General features: G+C 39.4%; 1 protein-coding gene and 1 long non-coding RNA gene across 10 annotated transcripts in view; one reads left to right on the forward strand and one right to left on the reverse strand.

Annotated features, from left to right (window-relative positions):
- itpr1b (inositol 1,4,5-trisphosphate receptor, type 1b) overlaps window positions 1-22,134 on the reverse strand; it is an 87,615-nt gene that overhangs the window by 41,738 nt on the left and 23,743 nt on the right. For 5 of the 9 annotated variants that reach the window (XM_067588269.1, XM_067588267.1, XM_067588268.1 and 2 more), the window contains 26 exons: window positions 21,722-21,821; window positions 21,475-21,635; window positions 21,099-21,240; window positions 20,846-21,004; window positions 20,584-20,756; window positions 19,989-20,108; window positions 19,710-19,901; window positions 19,120-19,371; window positions 18,882-19,023; window positions 18,639-18,792; window positions 17,889-18,082; window positions 17,669-17,801; window positions 17,497-17,551; window positions 17,222-17,387; window positions 16,882-17,049; window positions 16,644-16,715; window positions 16,427-16,564; window positions 16,192-16,317; window positions 15,815-16,015; window positions 15,316-15,567; window positions 13,820-13,945; window positions 13,498-13,626; window positions 12,239-12,359; window positions 11,916-12,100; window positions 9,982-10,130; window positions 8,842-8,953 (listed from right to left, as the gene is read on the reverse strand). In XM_067588269.1, coding sequence (XP_067444370.1) covers window positions 8,842-8,953; window positions 9,982-10,130; window positions 11,916-12,100; window positions 12,239-12,359; window positions 13,498-13,626; window positions 13,820-13,945; window positions 15,316-15,567; window positions 15,815-16,015; window positions 16,192-16,317; window positions 16,427-16,564; window positions 16,644-16,715; window positions 16,882-17,049; window positions 17,222-17,387; window positions 17,497-17,551; window positions 17,669-17,801; window positions 17,889-18,082; window positions 18,639-18,792; window positions 18,882-19,023; window positions 19,120-19,371; window positions 19,710-19,901; window positions 19,989-20,108; window positions 20,584-20,756; window positions 20,846-21,004; window positions 21,099-21,240; window positions 21,475-21,635; window positions 21,722-21,821 — 3,922 coding nt within the window. Of the gene's footprint in view, window positions 1-6,212; window positions 6,249-8,841; window positions 8,954-9,981; window positions 10,131-11,915; window positions 12,101-12,238; window positions 12,360-13,497; window positions 13,627-13,819; window positions 13,946-15,315; window positions 15,568-15,814; window positions 16,016-16,191; window positions 16,318-16,426; window positions 16,565-16,643; window positions 16,716-16,881; window positions 17,050-17,221; window positions 17,388-17,496; window positions 17,552-17,668; window positions 17,802-17,888; window positions 18,083-18,638; window positions 18,793-18,881; window positions 19,024-19,119; window positions 19,372-19,709; window positions 19,902-19,988; window positions 20,109-20,583; window positions 20,757-20,845; window positions 21,005-21,098; window positions 21,241-21,474; window positions 21,636-21,721; window positions 21,822-22,134 lie in introns of all 9 variants that reach the window. The other 4 variants (XM_067588264.1, XM_067588262.1, XM_067588263.1 and 1 more) reach the window with 1 other exon arrangement.
- On the forward strand, window positions 3,097-11,902 carry LOC137182030 (uncharacterized). The gene is made up of 3 exons (XR_010928225.1): window positions 3,097-3,184; window positions 7,405-7,560; window positions 10,034-11,902. It is a non-coding gene; the product is annotated as an uncharacterized lncRNA (long non-coding RNA).

Genomic DNA, 22,134 nt, shown 5'->3' on the forward strand with positions numbered 1-22,134 from the left:
TGTAAAGACCACGCAAGAATTATTTGTAAATCCAGCCTGGTGGTAACCTGACACGCCAGATGGTTTGTTACACAGAACCATCTGAGAAGTTGTCCTTGGAAACTGTTTGGAAAAGGGCAGGCACTTTCGAAAAAATACTTGGCAGGTGATTGGATGAACCATCTGTCTATCATCGTCTATCACGGGCTATTGATTCTTGCTGTTGTCCCACCTAAACCACACCCGTAGCTGCCAGCAGTTCTAGGACACTGACTGGGGCGAACCACTGGTGGTTCAGACACAAAAGCATAACTGTGAGCTTGACAAGATGGATTTTCTCGTGATCTCACGAATCCAGCTGCCTCGCAAGGTGAGCCTAGTGGCACCACAGAGGGGAATACAGTTTGGTTTAACTATCAACCTATTTTGTCTACTGGAAAGTTTGTCGAAAATCAAAATGATATGACAGTGGTAAAAATAAAATTAAAAAAAAAAATCACTTTTTTCTCCAAAATCTGATTAAGAATCACAACTAATCTTTGAGCAGTAAATGCAGTATAAAAACACCATAATTTCTGTGCATTTTCCAAACTACACGAACTAACAAAACAAGTTCAGTAAATGGCAAAAAGGGGATTAAAAATAAAAACACATGTAAATAAAAGCACTAACATCAAAGTTTGTGGATACATTTGCAGTCTGAGCAAAATAAAAAAAAGATTAAAACAATAAGAAAAAAATCTAATGCAAACTGGCAACCAAATACTGGCATAAATCATTTTCCTGGCACAATAATACTAAGTCCTTCAGTTTTCATAGAAATTCAATTTACAATGACATAAAACAGAATAAAATAAAATGTGATGATAGCCCACAGAGCACAGAGGTCAAAAAAGTTCCAGTTGTTCAAGGAAGTAAACAACTCACTGAACTGACAAAGATAAAAATACTTATAGGCACGCACACACACGTAACACAAAACGTCATTGCGCAGGGGGCAGCGACTGTGAGAAACTAAATAAAAAAACATGCAACCTAACATGGGCAAATGTTCCCACTGTTACCCTGTCGTGCTGGTTTATGCTGATTAATTGTGCAACTGGACAGGAATTTCCCTGTATCAAGCCTCCTTTTACATCAACACTTTGATTTCCACAGAAAAATGGTGATGCATCACTCATGCAACTATAGTTAAGCTACTTCTCTAATTGTCTTCTTATTCAGTTCAACATTTAAACACTGCTTTGGGTTTTGGATCATGATAGCCATCATATGCGTAATCTGACCTCATTTGCTATGTTAACTATTGTCAACAGCTCCTCTGCAATTTTTTGTGTATTAAAATATGCATTAGCTAGACTGCTTCACCCCATAATTGTTAGCATCAGTTTCACTTGTTATGCTTCCCAGAATATGTGATAAAATCTCCACAGAGGCAGTGCCACACAAATAGACACAATGAGCTTTAGTGCCTCTGCAGATAAGATGGCAGTTAAGGTCATATGATTTCACTGACCAGAAAAATTTGTGTATTCTTCTGTGGATGTTGCACCTTTCTCCAGGGTCTGCCAACACTCAAACCATCCTTGTGTTTAGAGTAACACACCTAAACCCATATCCCAAAACAGCCAGACACAGTGACCCCTGCTCGACCTCATCTCTCTGGAAAAGGGCTTGTCTTGTTTAATCATGGAAACTGACTGTTTCATAATCAAATAAAACAAGTATTTGTATAGCATTCTGCTAACAATATAAAATTGACCTCAAACAATTCACAAGTGTTGCTTTGGTGGAAGTGCACACTCACCACCCAAAATGAAAACCCTCTCGCCCCGAGGCCCCCATCAACCCTGTGCTACCTAGAGCGAGATGCACCACTGCTACTGTCTCCTGGAAGATGTGTCTGCTGCACTTTTATTGGCAATTACCACTGAAGGTCACACATCAGTGGAGAGTTTAAAATTCCAGGAAAAAGGAAAAAAAAAAAAAAAAAAAAAGGAAAGAAAATTGTTGGCTCTTATGTAACTGCTGCCTGAGAGCTGGCTGGAGCCCAAGAATCATGCAGCATTAAGTTAAGGAAACTGGGGCAGTGCTGCGTGTTGCTGGGGAACGTCTACAGCTCCCCCTGTTGACCGAGAAAAAAACAACAGAGTCTCCTGACTTCACCCACAGTAGCAGGCAGGAGGATCAATGAGGACAAGCGGAGTCCATCTGAGGTTGTTTGGCAGAGGTGGCGATGGGAGTGGTGGCGCTGAATAAGGTGAACATTGGCAAAGTTGGAGAGCCCCAGAAGAGCTGAAAGCATGGCTGAGGAAGTGAAATGGATAAAACACTACTATTTGTAAGAGGATCAGCAGGGATGTGGCCAGAAAAATTCATGAGAAAAAAATGAGGAAACAGTAATCCAGAAATCTCTAACCAAACAGTCAGTTAATGGTCAGGATAGTGAGAAGATTCTCAATGCTGGTATAAATAAATGGAGGGAGAGATTGAGAAACACACACATGGACACACAGACCACCACACTCTCCCTGCATAGAAATAATCCCTTATATAACCCTAACTACATGTATGGGTTACATACTCCGCACCATTCCCTGCAAACCGTGTTACATCACCAGAATAAGACACAGACATCGTCTCCATCTGACCCCTTCAAACTCTCACAGTCTCACGGACAAAGAAGTGCACATGCACGTGAGGGCAACACAAACACACGCAGCGAATGATACTATCAGGCTTGACACTGACGGTGGCAGGCTGGTCATGTCTTGTTTTCCCCTGGCTCGCATTTGATCACATTTCTATTTCTGGGAGAATGAGATAACCTCTGCTAATGGGTGAACCGTCACTCCGCTTTATTCTGCTCTCTCATCACCATCCTTAGATTAGCACACACTCACAAAATTCAGCCCACACACTGGGCAATGCAACAACTGGAAATAAGTTGGGGTCAATCTAACGGTGGTTTAACTGACAGCTGCGTTCATTCCTACAGACCTCTGGGTGGGAGTTGGGGGGTGCTGCGGTAGGTCAGAGAGTAGCAGCAGGCTAAACACTGGGGTTATGTAACTATCTATCTTGGCAGTTTATCTTTGCTGCTGCTGAGGGGAAGTTGAGGTTTTGGCCTGCCTGTCATCCATTTGAATGATATCCACACACATGCTCCCAGCAATCGGTGAGAGCACTGCACGCTGTTGTTATTGTAAGTACGTGCATGAATGAGTGACATACAGCATGTGCTAGGGAGATGAGGGAGTATGTGTACATTCTTAAGATACTGCAAATGGGAGGAGTCGATGAAACAAAAGTGCACGTCTCTGAGAACAGCCCTGTTTTTGTGGAAGCTGGGGATTTCCAACGCTACATTACCAATCGGCATGTAAGGAGGGAAGGAAGGAGGGAAAATAATACAAAGAGAGTCATAACAGTGAAACTGAGAGTGTGTTGCTTCCTGGCAACTCTGGAAAGACCCTTTCCGACAATTTCTCCATTACCCCAGCTAACATGATTGTTCACTTCCCTTGCACTCACAGTACCCTTGATTAAGTGACTACGCTACTGTCAGCATGTTTTTCACTCTTTATTGTTTTCCTGCTGGCAAAGACTCTCTGACAAAGTTTACTTTTAATTGTAAGATATTACCTCGGGCTCTGGGAAGTTAATAAATCGGTCAATTAATTGATGATGAAAATAATCGTTAGTTTCAGGCTCAGACAAAATGACAGACTTCAAGAGAAGCTACCAAGATCAACATGTGTTGGGCCAACCAAAGTTAGTCATAACAATAAAAAAATAAAATCATATTAATAATTTATAGTAGTGCATAAAAGTTCATTCTTGACCTTGGAAATAGCTTGACAGCTTGTCCCTGGCAGGACTTCTTGTTTATGTTCACTTAAAGTTAAGCATACAATTTGAAAGCTCTGGAAAAAGTGAGTAAGTGGACTTTGAGTTGGGATTGTTTTGCCAAGCAGTATTTCCAAGGTCAAAAATGAACTTTCATGCTTAAATTTAAGCTAACAGACAAAAAGTCTTAAAAGTACAATGGATTATATCATTACAGCTACTGAGCTTGCATGTCAACTCTATCTGCTGATGAAGACCATATTCTGGGGGAAATGTAGTAGACCTTGAGTTAGGATTTTTTTTTTTTTAATAATTCATATTTTGGGGGGCATTTTCTGCCTTTATTTGATAGTGGACACTAAAGAGATGACAGGAAATGAAGGGAGAGAGATGGGGAATGACATACAACAGAGGTTTCCAGACAGACGCAAGCTGCGGTTTATAGTAATAACATTAAGCGTTTAGCAAGGTTAAAAATATTTAAATTGCTCTAGATAAAAGGAGACTTGATAAAATTATGAGAAAACCTTCAAATAAAAGTGGGTAAAGGGGTTCATTTCAGAAATGAAACTGATTTGGTTACAGTGACTTACAGAATATGCTAAACGCAAATGAACAAAAACCCCTAAAAGGTTAACTGAATGTTTCTAAAACAAAACTCCCTACAAACTATAAAAAGATGTGTGTGAGACAGGTCCCATCCTATGATATTAATCAGCAGTGACATGTGAAGTATGGTTCCTCTGTAGTCACACCCATAATCCCAGTGTGACTCACAATAACAACCAGAAAGGGGAAACCTGTTTTATCCACTTCCTTAAGGCCACAGGTCATGACCACAGACATATTTTTGCAATGCACACCCATGACACGCACGTCGCCGCACACAGTGCTGGCTCCTGTGATATGAACTATCTGTTAGATGGGAGCACCCCAGCTATATATACACTCACACCTGCTCTGGTAATAGTAGCAAGTGCTTAGAAGAAGAATATGCTCTCTCACACCATCCATCATTAGGGGGCTGTTCATCAGTACATGCACAGAGTGACCAAAAAAACATCAGTATGATGTAATGCGATGTCATGCCGTGTTGTTGTGTTGACTAATGATGGCACAATCAAGAAGGCCATGTCTACCATCAGGGACAGATTTCGCTCTCTCTATTTTTTGTGGGGTTGTAGCAACCTAATTAAAAACCTGACTACTTTTGAACCATGATAAATAGATAACTAAAAATTAAAGGGGAGACAGAGGAGAAATAAAAGATTAAGCATCCAAAATTGTACCACTTATAATGTGGAGTGGGCTTTAAAACTGCATTTAGACCATCATTTGAGGAAATAACATTTTACAGAAAATACTTAACTGAATAATAATATATGTATAGTGTCGTGTACAACTTTTCTGAGGGAAGTGTGGGATGTGTTCAGGTGCATTATATTGAAATATAGTTCTACTATTATGTCCTCCTTATTTACTGGGGCCAAATACTAGAAACACCAATCTAACAACACAACAATCCAAAGCCTCAAAAACAGGACAATAAAATCAAATTATGGATTTCCTAAAGTTGGGAGTTTGGGGTTGCATTACTGGTCAGTCAGTGTACACTACCACCACATTCCTGTTCATCTATATTCAGGTCTGTTAGTAAAAATTAAGAGGAAGTCTATTACGAAGAAATTCAATGTTTGACTGAGAAAGTACAAATCTCCTTAATGTAACAGGGGAATGAACTTTCAGGAAAAGAGACTCCAACTGGTTGTTACAGAGTGAACAAAATATGTGACAATGTTTAGATTTTTACAAAAAGAAAAGAAAACAAAAACACTCTCTGTCTCTCCACAGAAATTCCATGGCCCAAAAGTCCCACACAATATGTGATGAGCAATCATAGCTGCATGAAGTTGCTGTTATAGGCAAGTTATACAACTATTCTGTTACAAACTGACTTTCAAATAAAGCTATTACAAAGAAGGAACACCTTAAATCGGTTAAGACTTGGTAATGGTAAAATGTAGAAATGTTGTTTGCCTGCATTCTCCAGAATGTGTTCAGTAACTAAGTGTTCTTCGAAAAACCAATTTCTTCCTTTACCTAAAGAGTGCACTCCAATACGGTAAGTACACAAATGTATAAAGGCACAACAGACAAGGATACTGCTTAATGTGAGCTACACAAGCTAGCAGCATTTTAACATGGGGATTGGGAGGAACTCTTACAGGCGCACAACAGGGTGGGATGACTATGACTAAGACTAAGCTGCTGACAGGTACCACGAATGAGAATGTGATGCTAGAAAGTTTACACAAGCATATTAACGCTGTTAGTGGGTGACAAATGAAATGTACATCACAAAAGTAATAAGTAAAATGATCAACCTCAGCCACATCCATTTCATCATCAAAGGCAATCAGCTGGAAGAGAAAAAGTATAGGGGGCAGAGAGTTAGTAGAGCTAGATTAGTGAGTTAAAGCTCGGTCACAAACATACACACACACACACACGCATACGCACACACGCATACGCACACACACACACACACACACACACACACACTCGCGAAGCATGTCAGGTTAGTGAAAACAGTTAAAGGACAGCATGTTAAAGCCCAAAGCCAGATCAAGTTTTGCCATATTAATATATAGGCACAATGATTAATAAAAGTAAAAACACCTGCCCACATTCACTTTTCATTGTTTCACAACACTGAGATCAAAAATGCTGGTTTAACACTGATGAAGAGAGAAATATTTTGATTGTCAAGTAATTTATTGAATGAATTTACCACCTTCAGTTTCACATTAAATAGAAGCATATAAGGTGATGTCTGTGAAAATTTTGTATATATTCTTTCATGCCATCTGACAAACACGAGGTGAGATCAGATGAGTTTTTTTTCCTACAGTGGCTTTCTCTTTGTCACGTACTGCAACTGTTTACAGTGTCTCCCATCTCAGACAAGGAGCCCTGTGAATCATTTCTTCATGGCGTTATTCTAAAGTGTCTTTCTCACCGGGAAACCTGAGCAGCAAACCTTTTTTGGGTTCAGCCTACTGTCATCATGAGGACAAACATGTTGAATGTTAGTTTTAGATCAGGCCGAGTCTATAATAACAGACAGACTGAATGGATCCAGAAGACAATGGAACTGCCTGATCCTGTACTGCTGCTGTGACTACTGCCTGTAGTCACAGCAGCAAATATAGATTCTTGGTTACATTCTAGTAAGACCACCTTTTTTGCTCTCATATTGATTGAACTGGACCGTGCTCACTGAAGTAAGCTCTAGGATTAATGACTGTTATGCTGCTTATATGGTTAAATGCAAAATGTGAAGTGCCTTGTAGACCCAAACCAAAGGTGTATGTGTTTGTCTGTCACTTTGTATGCAGATGACAGAGTTCTAGTCTCTGAAACAGAGGAGAAACTTCATGCCCAGAATTTAAACTGAACATACGTGGATAAAACAACATCTTGAGGTGCCACGTCATTTTAAGTTGGTCACGAGTCTAAGCATTAGGCCTGATTGTGCTTTGTTTGCTTGTTATCCACACAGACTCATCTGTACAGCAGCCCTGGTCAACCTGCAGGAGCCACTAGTGCAATGACAATGACATGATCCCTGACTGGCTTCCCACCTGTCAACACTGAAAATTGTGTTTGATATCCTGCCTGGTCGAAGTGGAAGCACCACTACTGGAAAACTGAACATGGGTCTCTACGGAGGTGATTAAGTGTTTTATTCCCCAACGACACCCAGTCTAATCGTACATGTTGCAATACGTGCAAATAGGGCTTTGGATTCTATTATGGCTTAAAGTAAATCTACAGCTGCTGCTCTCTTTAAATCCACAAAATATGTGATCACTTTGCTCTGCCTTTGCTTAAATATGCTGATGCAGTATTGGGCTGCCTTTACCTTGTCTTCATCTAAGCGTACAGATATTATTTGGAAGTAGGCAAATATATACATTCAATATGTCCTTAAATGTGAGTATAGCCTTTTTATTTTCTTTATAGCCTTTTATAAAAAGGTGTGTGTTTTTACATCACTTCTGTGGTTTGTGTGCCACGGAGCAACTATTCTATAAAAGTTACACTGTGGAGTTTTTTCAACAAACAGTTTTGTTTACATTCAGTGTTTCTCACAAAAATGCATTGTATGCATCCTTGAGGCCTAGCAAAAGTGCCAGATGCATTTCCCTCCTCATAAAATGTTAGATTTTTAAATAGTTTGAAACCTGCAATGTTTATATCCATGTTTACAATAGCAGTCTTCTTTTTCTCTAACTTTTGTTGGCACGTTGTTACCTTTCTTGGTGAGTTACTGCTGTCATGGAAATTTTTCATTGTTGATCAAGAGAAGGGAAAGGGTTTGCTGAACAACATAATTTCTCTCCAAAAATACAAGTTAATTGTAATTTTGTTTTGTTTTTCACTAAAAAGCTGAATTTTAATTGTTGTGAAGCAAAAGTGCTTTTGTTGATTTAGCCTTATACAGAAAAACAAGCTGACAGAGTTGAGGCAATCAATTAGACATTAGTACAAGAGGTCAGTAGCAGTCAATGCCTGAGTTGAGTTGGAGCATGCATGTTGTTAACAGTGTTAATATTGTTGATATACATTACTCAGATCATTTGAACTTAGTTTGATAAGGTATTTTGGGAAGAAAGCAATGAGGGAATCTATTTCTTATTAAGGATGTGCCTGTGTGCGCCAAATATAAAAGTAGACATGACAAACTGTCCTGGCTGCAGTAACTGACACCATCATTGACATACGTGTGGACCGTTTCCTTTGAGCGTGCTATACAGGCTCCAAAGGCTACCGGGGACAGCTCAGCCTCTTATATCATTTTGCCATGTTTTAACCTTATGTCGTCTAGTAACTTCGATGCAGTGGGACAGGACAACTGTATTCTGAGATGTCAGAAAGTGTCTTTTCACATGTGTGGGTGACACGACCACAAGATGATTATGAAGAAACAGGAACAGAGAAAGTTCATACCTTCTCTCCATAGCCCCGGTCTTTTGTCATCATTTCCCTCAGTGTCTGCAATACTTTGATGCACAGACGCTCCTCATTCTCCTCCAGCAACTGCTTTGTGTGTTTGATCAATCTGATCAGGAGGAGAGAAGAAGTGTGAGCACATACAACTGGATTGATGAAATCAGCAGCCATCAAACTACATTACTCCACCACTGAGCAAAATGACACACACTAAATGATCACGGCTGATTTTAATCGTGAAGTGATTGCCCTCTAGACTAAAACAATAGATCTGGAGGACAGACAGCATAGTCTTGTTTGGCATGTCTTGAACATTCATGGAAATGACAAAAAACTAAGTAATGGATTATTTAGCCCTGAATTTTACATAATGTGCCATTTACTATACTGTACTCAATTAGGTCCTAACAATAAAACAAATTAAAATCTTTTGTTTGAATCAAGATATATTTCAATATCCCTCAATTCAGGATCTGGAAAACACCTAAACACCAGCACAGGTGTATTTGAACTCTCAGAAACCTACACAGAGAGAGTGAAGATTGACACACTTTTCTGTAACCTGCTGTACCCCACAATGACGGCCGTAAGTAGCAGGATAATCCCTGCAACAACAACGGCTCCCTGTGTCCCGCCAAGTTCTCTGTAATCCAATCTCAGCTCTTATCGGGCATAATGTAACCCCGATTGCGTGTGTGTGTGTGTGTTTGTGTGTGTGTTTGTGCATATATGTGTACTTATGTGCATGTGTACATATCATGCGGGGGGATGGTCAAAGTTGTGATTATTTCTTGTCTTGTTGAAATAACTCATTCTAATGGATAAAAGCATATCAGTGTCAACTATTAAAATGGAGGTCCCTGATTGTGTTCATGTTTGAGTATATTTACTACATTCCATGCATACTTTTCATTACTACCAGTCATCTTCCAAATCCATCTCACTAGATTTTTGGATGTTTGTCATACCTCCTGGGTTGACATTTGTCTTCTTTATTTTTGTTACAGCTGTTACTCAAAACTTAAAAAATCTAGCATATAAAAAAGTATGCTAGTATACTATAAGCATAATCCAAATAGTCTATATAATAATGAATAAATACTGTAGATGTTTTTTTAAGCCTCGGTTTAGACTTACTTTGATATGAATCCTCCACTTTCACATTTCTTGCGGGCTTCTGTGTTCTCAGGGAAGAGCAGCTCTGGACGATGCAGGACATCCACAAGCACCGAGAGCTCAGCTTGAACCAGCGGCCGAAGACGGTCCTCCAGTGCTGACACTATGTCCTACACAGCATAGAGATGTAAAACCAGAGGTTAGAAATGATGCCAAACTGTGGTTTTATTGTAAAAGACTTGAGCATGTTTGTGATGAGTTCATGGACAGTAATCTGCCCATTTTTCTTCCGTAACACACAAGACATATGTTATCAAATATTTTCATATGTTAAAGAGGTATTATTCTTACAGTTTAAATCAGGTATATATATTATAATAACTAGTATTTCTGAGAATGTATTTTATCATTAAGAGATTCAGGTTAGTTGACTCATATTGCTTAATATCTATTGTTCCTGCATCCACATTACTTATTCCATCCAAAAAAAAAACCCAACTGTGGCAAACTTACAAATATTTACGTGATTGCTTCATGAGCTAATTTAAGTCACACGGAAGGTCACATGTCCAGTTCATTACGCACTGAAACAAACCATGTATGATGTATAATGTATCACGTATGTGGCACCACCCCGTCTCACTTCTCTATGCACTTCTGTCACGTCTGGTGATTATCAGTGCAAAAATATGCAAATAAGTAAAGCTGAATCATGAAGATTGCTGGTCTGGTGGTATGTATAGTACAATGTGGGATGTTTGGTGGGTGGTAGAACAAAAGGGCCATTAGGCGTGACAGTGAACAGTGAAACAGATGAAACATACATTCTGAGAAATTCTTTTCCTGAAAAAAATGCAACAAAACACGCAGGCAGGATACCAGTTTGGGAAGCACATTACTCTTAGATTACTGGGAATGGGATGGTGAGTGATCCAAAAAAAACCTGGGAAAACCTATAACAATACTATGACTGGGTGGGTCTGTTAATAGGATTTTTCTTTCATTAAAATCATTCTTTCATACAAACCGTTGGGTTTCCTGTGTTAAATGAAGATAACACCTGAACTAAAACAGATGGGTCACAGACATTTCAGAGTTCCAATGAATACTGAGTCATGTCTTACAAGAAATTGGGCGGAACAGTTTGGCTTATTACTAAAAACAGGATGCAGTTAGGAGCCACTTCAGCAGTATTTTGCTTGCCACATAGTTACCGTTATGTTACTTTATGTCATCTTTAATACATCCTTTTCCAAACATTAACAACATTGTTAAGGCCTATGGATCAGTCTAAGGTGGTCCCACAAACAACTTTTATCACTGCTGCGGTATTTGTAGCACTACTTATTAACAAATATAGATACTCTAGTTGTAGTTTTTGTAGAAGTATGCAGGAGTATTTCACCTCTTACTTCCTTGCCATTAAAAGCCCCAGGAGGACGTGATAATGTACTGCTTTCCTTTCTCTGTCTGAGAGGAGAAATATGTGGCTACTTGATAAGAGCTCAGCCTATCGGGTAGGGAAACTTTGGGAAATATCATTGCCTTTAAATAGCATAAAATAGCTTAATGTTTTCAGAACATAGCATAATTAGAACAAATGGTAAATGGTGTCTGATTAAGGACATTCATAAAAAGCCCGCCAGCAGCATATATAATATCCGTAAGTACTATATTTTGAAATTTACACTTGTATCAATAGGTTGTTGTTTTTTTGTTTTTTTTAAATGGCATGTATTTCTTTCCATGGTTCAAAAATGTCACAGTTACTGTATGTAATATGTACAACAACATAAATAACAAATAAGATCCTTCACCATTAACTCAGCTTGACTTTCTTCCATTAGCACAATAAGAATTATAGCAGTAAATAAATGTAAATCAATAAAAATACAGACTGAATGATGAAACTTTAACACTTTATATTGATCATTTAAATTGAAATTGCTACCGACCTGTAGCCTCTCAATGATGTTTCTGTAGTCTTTGGAGGTAGTCAGGCCGGAGTCCCGTCTGGTAGTGTTCTTGGCAGATAGTCTCCAGTTAAGGATGCTCTTCTGCACAACATTATTGGACTTGACAAACAAGTTGTTGACCTGACTGTCCAGGTCCACTGGGATGGCGATGGCTCTGCTCTTAGCTAGGTAGATGTAAGAATATAGATATTTAGATATTAGATAGATATTTCTGTTTGATGCTTTCAACACGTGCTGAAATGTCTTTTCTAATATTATAACAAAAAAAAGATTAAACAGAGGTTGGTGGTGTGTGTTCTTACCCACGTCTGAGAGTACTTTAATACAAGCCTCTACTGAGGCCTTCTGAACAGGGTTAAGCCAGTTACAGTGGTATACCCTGAACACTCCCTGCAGCAGTTGTACAAACACTGGCTGACGAGTCTGTAAGACAGAGAAAAACATATAATATGGAAAATGCATAATGACTGAGGGTAAAAAAAGAAAGGAAAACAGAATGGTACAGGATAGGTGGAGGTAAGACACTGTGGATAAGAATTTAACAACAAAGTGACTATTGTGTTCCCTCACTAGGTTGTACTTATAACCCAATTTGTGCTAGACATGTCAATGTAAGGATACTAATGCAGCTATGGTGGAAGGGTCTACAGCTTTGGGTCAAGAGGGCCAGCTGTTTACAATCATATGCACTCCCAACACACCGCACTATACCAGTGTTTAACTGAACAACTGATTTCTACCACCACTTTGAAAGAGTAATCTATCAGCTGGCCACAGCCCTAGGGTACAATAAATACCTCAGTTATTTTTCCAAGAATGGCAGCCTGTTGCAAGAAAAAGAGGGTTGTGATGTCATCATGTATGGGTAAACCTTATCAATAAGAATTCTCAGAATTTGGTTACACTAAAGAAAATTGGCGACTTCTACTGGAATCAGATTAAAACAAAAAAAACTCCACAAAACAGAAAACAGGGTGTAAAGTGGGCAACTGTATGTAACATCACACCACAAAGTTACTGTACAAGGTATTTAGCATGTCTATGGAGGGTAGTGGTCATGATTTATTAGGAAAGTCGTGGGCAACAGGACACCACTATGCCAAGGTCTTAAAAACGGAGTGACCACATTGCGTCAGTGCATCATCTGCACTATATCCCAGTAAAACCTTGTGCAACACTCCCACAGATCTGGATACAGACAGAATCTGTGTGCTGACTAAGCTATGAAAATTTGAAAACCCACACAGTGAAGATACTTCTTAACAGTCAGGATGTGCTGATAAGGAACACACCCAAAGGCTGGGTAACAAAATGTGGGGGAGAATCACCAGTACTTACATACATATGGCGAGCCATCTATGCAGAGGAAAGAATGTTGTATTTTATAGCATATGTATATATACAGTATATATGTATATACATTTGAGGAGGGTTCCTCTGTTTCAAAGAACTAAACCAATCAAACAGGACTTCTAGACTTTAAATGCCAGACTGCAAACTATACAGCATTAGACTGCTTATACGATACATTACAAATGCTGTACTATAAAGTCCAGATTACCTGCAGGCTAGTGCTCTGGTCAGAGAAAGGAGAGCTGAAGAAACATGTGACAATGCTCATGACTGTCTCAGTTACATAACGCTCCAGCATGGTATCCGCATGTTTCCTGTCACTGGTGTTGTTGCACACCTAGGCAAGGACAGAAAAGATATTAGCATGACGCACAGCCACTGGATCACACTTCTTGCACATGGGCGATAGTTACCATATGTTCACTGCATGTTGTGTTGAAATAATCGCTCAAACCCATGACATGATATAAAGCAGAGCAGTGTTCTCCATCCATTGATCACACTGAGATGTAAAATACATTCTGGCTTACCCTACAAATGTCCACAAGGAAGTTCTCAAACAGCTTCCACATATGGTTGGACGTATAAATCTCCTTCATCTCCACCTCTGTGTCGACATAGCAGTGGTTCAGGAAGTTGATATAGGCAATCTTCACCTACAGGACACAAACAAACCTAATAAGGCACATTTGTCAGAAGAGGATGGTGATCCTTGAGCAGAAACTAGATCACAAACACCTTCTGTAAACATGCCTGTTGGTATGTGGAAACATGTCTTTTCTAAGAATGTTAATAATAGGGTCAGCAGAACTTATTAAACTCTAAGATACATGTCAAGTATTTGTTTTTCTTCATTTAATGTTATGTGGTACACCAGCCTAGTTTGAGGTGGGATCCCCATCTGTCTTAAGAACAGTCTGAATTTCTAGACATGACATGCCATTAACCATGCACTGGAAATGTCTCTTAGAGGTTTTGGTCCATGTTGACTCAATGACACCATGCGGTTCATGTGGACTTTTGGCCTTACATTCATGCTGCTAGCCTTGTTGCACCTGGAGAGCGCACAGGACATTTGGGTAAACTGAAACTTCATTTGGTTATGAAACTGACAATAGTCGTAAACTATGGACATGATGACAGAAACCCCATGGCAACAGGAATTTATTATTTGTATTCTGTAGATAATTATATGGTATATAAAGTATATATATTTAATTAACAAACATTTTTATTCAAAGCACATCCAGATTCATAATAGTCATCTTCTTGGGTTTTTAGTTGACAGATGAGGAACCTGAAATTGTCTGTATGTAAATCAACCACAACAAGGTTTAAGGGGGAACTCCACAGATTTTACGCAGCAAAGTCTGTTTACAGGTCTTGGGGAGTATCGCTGCATATGTGAAAAAAAAAAGTCTGTAAAGTCTTTGTGATAAATTGCCTCAAGTGATGTCAGTGAACTGTGTGCAGTCAAGTTGCATTGTGGGCAATGTAGGCACCAGATTTTGACAAGAAATCATAGAACAAAAAAGACTGTGTCTGGCTCTTCTATATCTATGTTGATAGTTGTTTTAAACAGTTCATTGTGAGTCTGACAATATTATAGGAGTGCAATGCTAACTTGCATGCAAAAAGGAATCTCTGACCACAACACTTGTGAAAAAACTTTTTAATTTCCTCCAAACTGTTGTGCTGAACTGTTGCCTATTTGTGGCTTCTTGTGACCTTGTAACTATAGATATTTATCTGAGGGGTGTATCTTATCATTTAGCTTCTACAAAGCCTGCTTTACTGGTACTGGCCTTTCTTTAGAGATGCAAGCAACATACAAATGGAAATATCACACTAAGAAGGATTTTTGTATGCGTCAACTAACAATGTATAATGTAATGATAACGCATAACAAAAGCTGATCATCCTAATTAACCGTATTTCAATTCCTTATCAGTATGTTTCAGTACATACCTCTGAATATTAAACACATTTCACGTCAATCTAATTGAATAAAACTCATTACTCATACCTCAGGGATACAGTCTTCATGGGTGACGACACGCACAATATCATCCAGGGGCAACAGGGAGTTACACTTGATCTCAGTGTAGACGTTCTTGCCCTCAGTGCAGACAGCCAGCAATTCCACCAGGTGAATGTGGTACATTAGAGGGCTGTTTTCATCCATACGGTCCCGCTCTGAACGCATCATTTGGACTAGTGTTTGGAAGGACGCACGGTCGTTGTAGAAGACCAGGACGTCCTCACCAGAGTTTACAAGCTGAGTGGGGGAGAGTCACAGTAAAGACTACAGTGTTATCACCAAAGCATCTTTATTGTCTAAATTTATTGTTTATTGTCACTATAATAAAACCTCATATTACCATTAGTATCACCACTCTTTACATTGATCATACAAACACATCTGTCTTTCTTCTTTAATTAAAATCACTATCTCCTCTGTAGCAGATATTACCAGCATTAATAATTTTGTTTTGTCTGGTATAAAAAAAAATCAGAGGACCGACCTCAGCCATGACAATGTCCTGACACTTCTTGATGAACTTGTTCTCGGCCTTCACAATGGTCTGCAGAAACTTGAGATACTGGACATGTCGACCATGAGTCTCAGTACAGTGGACGAAGTGCTGAACCACACGCTCGTTGATCTCACTGCACAGCTGGAAGTTATTCATGAAGATGTGCTGCAGGGTGACTGCCTCTAGAATCTGAGTGAGCGGAAAAGATGAGAAGAGGACCAGCATATCAGTGGGAGCAACAGAAAACCCTTTCTCTGAAGACAATGAATTTCAGATTTGTTTTTCCATTGCATTTTGGAAATTGAACTCTATCAACCATAGGAATCAATCCTTAAGAGTAATCCTGACATGTGTGTGCTACTCACCCCTGGGTTAAGAAACAAGTTGATATGCTTGTGGAGAAGAGCCTGATTCTGTTGGTTGCCTGCACAGAAATTCTGCAGGAACTCGTGAGCCAGTTTCATGATCTCCTGCATTCGGACATCTTCGCCCTATTACAGATAACACAGAGTCAGACTTCTTTTTTATTCAGATTACATTAATGGGAAAGTGCCAATGTGTAAAATGAAAGTAATACAATATTCAATGCCAGCATTGCACCTTCTCATAGGGGATCTGTAGGAGCTCCAGCACCACACTGTGAGCTCCCATGTTTCTCAACAGCCTCTGCTGCTGTTTCTTACTCTTCTTCCCTGAGGCTCCCTCCTGGACACACAGCTTACTGAGACGCAGCAGAATCTGGACAAGCACAGGAGTTTAATTACACGCAACATATCACAAGCATTAGAGTACAAGATAGAAATACAAACAAATATACCTCTTTTACAACCCTGTAGTTGTAACTACTGGTGCTTTCTGTCTTCTTTTTGTCTGAACCACCTGAATCTCCCTGAAAACAATGAAGAACAATGTAAAAATGTAGTCCTTTATGTTTTGTAGCATTATCGGGATACATTGTATGTTGCAGTAAAATAGCCTCTTTACGAGATTATCATAGGTTTACCAAATGTATCTAAGTTTTCTTTTTTTCATTGAGTATTGATGACCTACTGTACCTTCTTTTTGTTATCAGACTCTGAAGGTCCATCTCCATCCATCCCATCTTCTCCCTGCCTCTTGTAAACCCACAGTTCAGACTTTTCCACAATAGATCGTAGCTGATCAAGGTCAGACTTGATCTGCTTGTAGTTATCAACATCCTGACTGGTCACCAGCAGCTGGACCTAAATTCAGGTGAAGAGTGGAGATTAGCATTAAAGAATGTTGAATGTTTTTAATTTCTCTATTCCCACTTCTAGTTTTGCACTTGTGAATTTATGTCAACCTATGAAAGCTAGGTCAGATGTGTGCATGGTCAGATATTAAAATGAAAAGTGTAAGTGTGGTAGGGCTTACTTGTTTGAAGGCCATGAGGACTTCCTGTCTCTGGCTGAAGTGTCTAAAGAGCAGGTGAAGCGCTCCAGACACGAGAGGGGGGTAGTCATGCATGGTCAGGTGTAGCAGGACCCTTAGGAAGGTACGACCACCGTGGTCATCCAGGTCTAGTGGAGTGTTCTCCTCACTGAAAGTACAGTCAAACAGAAATTACATACACATTGTCTTTACTTAACTGCGGTTTTCTTCAAGCCATTGTTAAAACGCTTTGGAGATATGAAATAGCTGTGAATTACCTTCCTCCAAAGATCCCCTCTGCTTGTTCCTCAATATTCTCAAAGTCAAGATTTCCTGGATTAAGTTCAAATTCAAAAATTAAAAACTTCAAAGAAGTCAATTTTGACATTTATGTGTGACAAAATTATAACAAATACTAAATTTTACATTGTTATTAAAGTGGCATCATACCTGGCATCGGACTTGTGACATTATTGCTCTGATTGGCGGCGTTATCTCCTTGTGGGTTGTTCTCATCAAACTCACGTTTGAAAATACAGAGCAGGCAGGAGATCCTGTAGTCTAGCCGTACGTTCAAAATGAACTGAAGGAAAAGAAAAAAAAGTTACAATACAGACAACAGGGCTAGGGGTTTTGGCTTGAGGAGGAATCAGTCTCCTGATGTCTTCACCTGTAGAATCTCGATGATCTTGAGTTTCGTATCCATGACCATGATGTCTTCTCTCTCTGGTTCAGTCTGGGTTTTAACCACATCTCCCTCTGGCTGATGGGTTGGTGTGGTGGGCAACAAGCCGCCTCCCCGCAGCACTACCTGGGTCATCAGCTCCCCGACTCCATGAATGGATTTCATCACATTGCTGCCAGCTACAGTACACACAGAAAAAGATCAATAATATTCAAGTTCACAGAAATGTTAAATACTTGATATTTGCAGTGTGAAATACAGTATTTTGACAGCAACTTTGTGTGGAGAGACCCTATTTGTGCTTAAGATATGAGAGTTGAATTAGTTAAGTAAATAAGAGATTAAGACAGTTTTTTTAATACAGTTTCACCATTATACATGAAAACATATTTGCAGAGATGAAGACTTTGTAATATAGCTTATTTTTCATTTTAATATATTTAAAACATGTTTCACTTGCCTACAAACATTTACAAGACATAATTAATTTTAATATTACTGGTATCTCATTATCCATGTGTTTATTGACACTTTTCATACACATCTATTTAGTTGTGTTTCCTGCAAGATACAGTAACTAACAATAAGGAAAAAAGGTAAATGTGGTAAAACTATTACAGTTCAAGAGAACTTGCCTGCTAAAATTATTAACACAATCTTGAAGCTTTATGAAGTTATATAATAATTTAAGATTTTGGGCATGAGTGAGTTAAGCCTTAGGAGCTGGATGATTACCTTTGCTTTCCTCTCCTTTCTCTATCTTGTTGATGGGGTATATGGTGCTGACATGGACACAGTCTAAAATGTTCAGTAATATCTTTGTCAGTCGAAGCAGGTCACTAAAGTTGTAAAAACCGAAGTATATGAGGTTCCTTGCCAGGTTCACTACCTGTAGAAAGAATTCAAAACCATGATTTAGATTTTATTTAAAACAATGTGACATCAAATCTGTTCACATGATTCCCAAAGAGGCAATACCTCAAAAGTAAGCTTGTTTTTCTCCTTGTCAGAGAAGGGAATGTTTTGTGACACCACCTCTCTCAGGTAGTTCTCCACAAAATCCATGGTGAGGCAGAATCGCTCTTTGATCTCATCTCTGGTGGTCCCATCATTGTCATAGCTGAAGAGATTAGAAGAGAATCACATCTTAGAGATTTACCGAGATCTCTGGAGTGGAAATACAACTGAATTAAGCATATTCATGAGAAGAACTCACTCATCGATAGCGATTTGAGAAGGAATCTCAGACCAAAGACGGGCATATTTGACAGGCGTGACCTGCTCCTGGGGGTCACGGTCCACATGCATGTGCAGCATGAGGCGGCAGAAAGAGGCCCGCAAGTCAAAGGGCAGGTCCTCATCAGACATAGAGCGCAGGATTAAATCCACATCAAGCTGACCAGAGATCTTGTTGATGGCCAAATACTGACGGTCCAGACACATCCGGGCAAAGAGGTTCAGCTGGCATCTGTGAAGAGAAATTATGCACGTTTAGAATTATAAGAATCAAGTCTTTCTCATCAAAATTGAGTTATCCCCATATTGCTGATCCTTGAATATTACTTGTGCTGCTGTGGTGGAGTTATTGTTTTTTTATGTTTTGCTGCGACTTTTTTTTTTTTTTTTTTTTTTTTTTTTTTTTAAGAAGATAACGGTTTGGTCAGATGACATGCCAAACAGTTCATGTTACTTGTCTACATTACTTTGACAAAAAATATCCGGTCAAATCAATCTTGAAACCATTATAAAATGATCTTACAACAGTGTGCGTGTTTTCATATGTGCATACTCAATAAGACATCTGACCTGTAGTAGCTGACCACTTCCTGATCCTCCTTCTGGCCCTCCTTTGCATCCTGGGCCAACTCTCGGACACTCTTACTTCGGATCTCCTTACAGTTGTCTTTCCAGAACAGCCACACCTCCTCCTCGTCCTCAGCCTCCACTGGATTCTCTCCATTTGTTGTTATCTCAATCTCAAACCTCGACAGGACCAATCTGGTGAAGCACAGCCCAAAAATTATTTCTAAATGCTCATCTCAGTTTAGCAAAAACTCTGCAAATTAAGAAAAATGAGGGACTAACTTAGTTTCAATGAGAATGTCAGCATTGGTAGGATCCAGCACTGCGTTGCAGATGAGCTCCTGTGTCACAGGGATGGACTTGTTCATGGACACACAGAGATCCGACAGGTAGTCCAGAAACCTGCATACAGATCACAATACATGATTCTTTTTCATACGCACTGGGGGAATAAGGGTTAAGAGATATGCATGATTATTGTATACATTAGATTATATAACAGTCCCATGTCAGGAAGTACAGGAAGATGAAATAATAATGTCTTGTTTTGCTCTCTCAGTACTCTAACAGTTCAAACTGTGAGGGCCTCCTTTATTCAAACCTCTGGATCAGCCTGATTCAAACATCATTAACCACACTTGACGGGACTTGAACACAACAGAAGCGCACACTAACTGTCAGCAAATTACCTGCAGTGCCAAGATCATGCACAAGCAGTACCACTCATACTCCTCTGCACACATTTGAATACATTTACATAGATTTACATTCCTTGGAAGCTGTTATACAAACAAATCTGACCCAAACTGGCCACAGTCCCCCCTTCTATGCCAGTTCATGATACTAGCCAAGGCCTGTCCCTTCCTGTGAGCCTCACCTTGGCTCCCGGTTCTTCCTCACTAGAGTGACAAATGTGTCTATCTCAGCAGCAGTGATATGTTTCTCCAGCAGCTTCCGGTTGTTGTGGAGTAGAGCTGTTATTGTGTCCTCTGCCAGCACATCATATCCTATTTGTTTCTGCATGAAGCGGAATTGTTTGGCTATGTATTCCTACAAAGAGAAGGAACAACAGGACTATTACTACAAAGACAAGGCCATATAATATCAGGGGTCAGAGTGGAACTGTTGTGTGCACCCACCTGGTTCTTCCTGTAATCTTGCTGAGAGTGGCGTAACACTCTGTAGCAAAGCCTGCAAATATGTCTAAAAGGAGCATGGCGCTGGTCTCCTAGCTCCTCCAGTCGCAGCATAGGACCATCACCACTGTCTGTGAAAGGTGCTTGGAGGAGTTTGAAAATCTGAAAAGGCAATGGACAATTTTAATGTCATATAATGTAGAAAACCAGAAAATTCAAACCAGTGCATAAACATTTTCTAAAGTTTAAGACCAACCTGCTTCAGGATATTCTGCTCTCTCATGAGTTTCTGTCTTTCTCTGTTGGGCTTGTTAACCATGATCTCCAAAACATCCTGCCCACTATTGGGGATGTCCACCACAAAGAAAACTAGATCTTCCAGAAGCTTGGTCACAAACCTGGAGAGTGTACATATGTAAGTGTACAAGTCAAACACATACAGTATAATATAACTTTAATGTTGGCACTAAAAACAGAATTTCTGTGAGAATTTAAGCACTTCTGTTAAATAAGGTTTTCCTTCCACTCATTAAATGTTAAATAAAGAAATGTACAAAGTAAAATAAAAAAAACAATATATACATACATGTAACATAATAATTTAGTATATTGTAGGTTTCCAAACTGCTTACCTCCTTTCATTTTGGGTAATGGTACCCTTTTCCAGTTTGCCAGCAATGGACGCCAACACTTTACTCGCATCATTGGCAAAGTCCAAATCACGCACTTCAGCTGGCGGCACTGGGACAATGGCAAAAGCTTCCTTGTCTTCTTTTACTGCTGATGTTCCAATCTGGAAAAACAAAATACTTTGAAAATACAGTATCTGTTCAGACAACCTCACCTGTGCTATACATGGCCGATCCATTAACTACTCACTCGTAACATAACAGGTTTCTCCTCCTCTTTGTCGATGGGGTTGTTGGTGCTGTGAACCCACGTGTTGGTGCACAAGTGTCTTAGCCTCACATAGGAGCTCCTAGAAGCAAAAAAAAAAATCAGTTAAGATTAAGGAACTATGGAATGAGACTTGGAAATGGTGATTAAGTGCTATTAAAATCTGAACAGTGACATTTCAAGGATGAGCCTGGCAGTATTCTCTATGTCTCTGATTGTCAACAAATCCCATGAGAAGACCAAAACCAACAACGCATTAGTCCATTTCTCCAACTTCCCTTACCTTTCCTTTAGTCTCAAGCCCACTATTTCCTACTGCAAATACACTATACTACAAATATATAAACTACTATACTTCAAATATATATATTTTTAGGCTCAGTAATTTCCTAAAA

The sequence above is a fragment of the Thunnus thynnus genome, chromosome 4 (genome assembly GCF_963924715.1).
Source record: "Thunnus thynnus chromosome 4, fThuThy2.1, whole genome shotgun sequence".
Taxonomy (NCBI): Eukaryota; Metazoa; Chordata; class Actinopteri; order Scombriformes; family Scombridae; genus Thunnus; species Thunnus thynnus.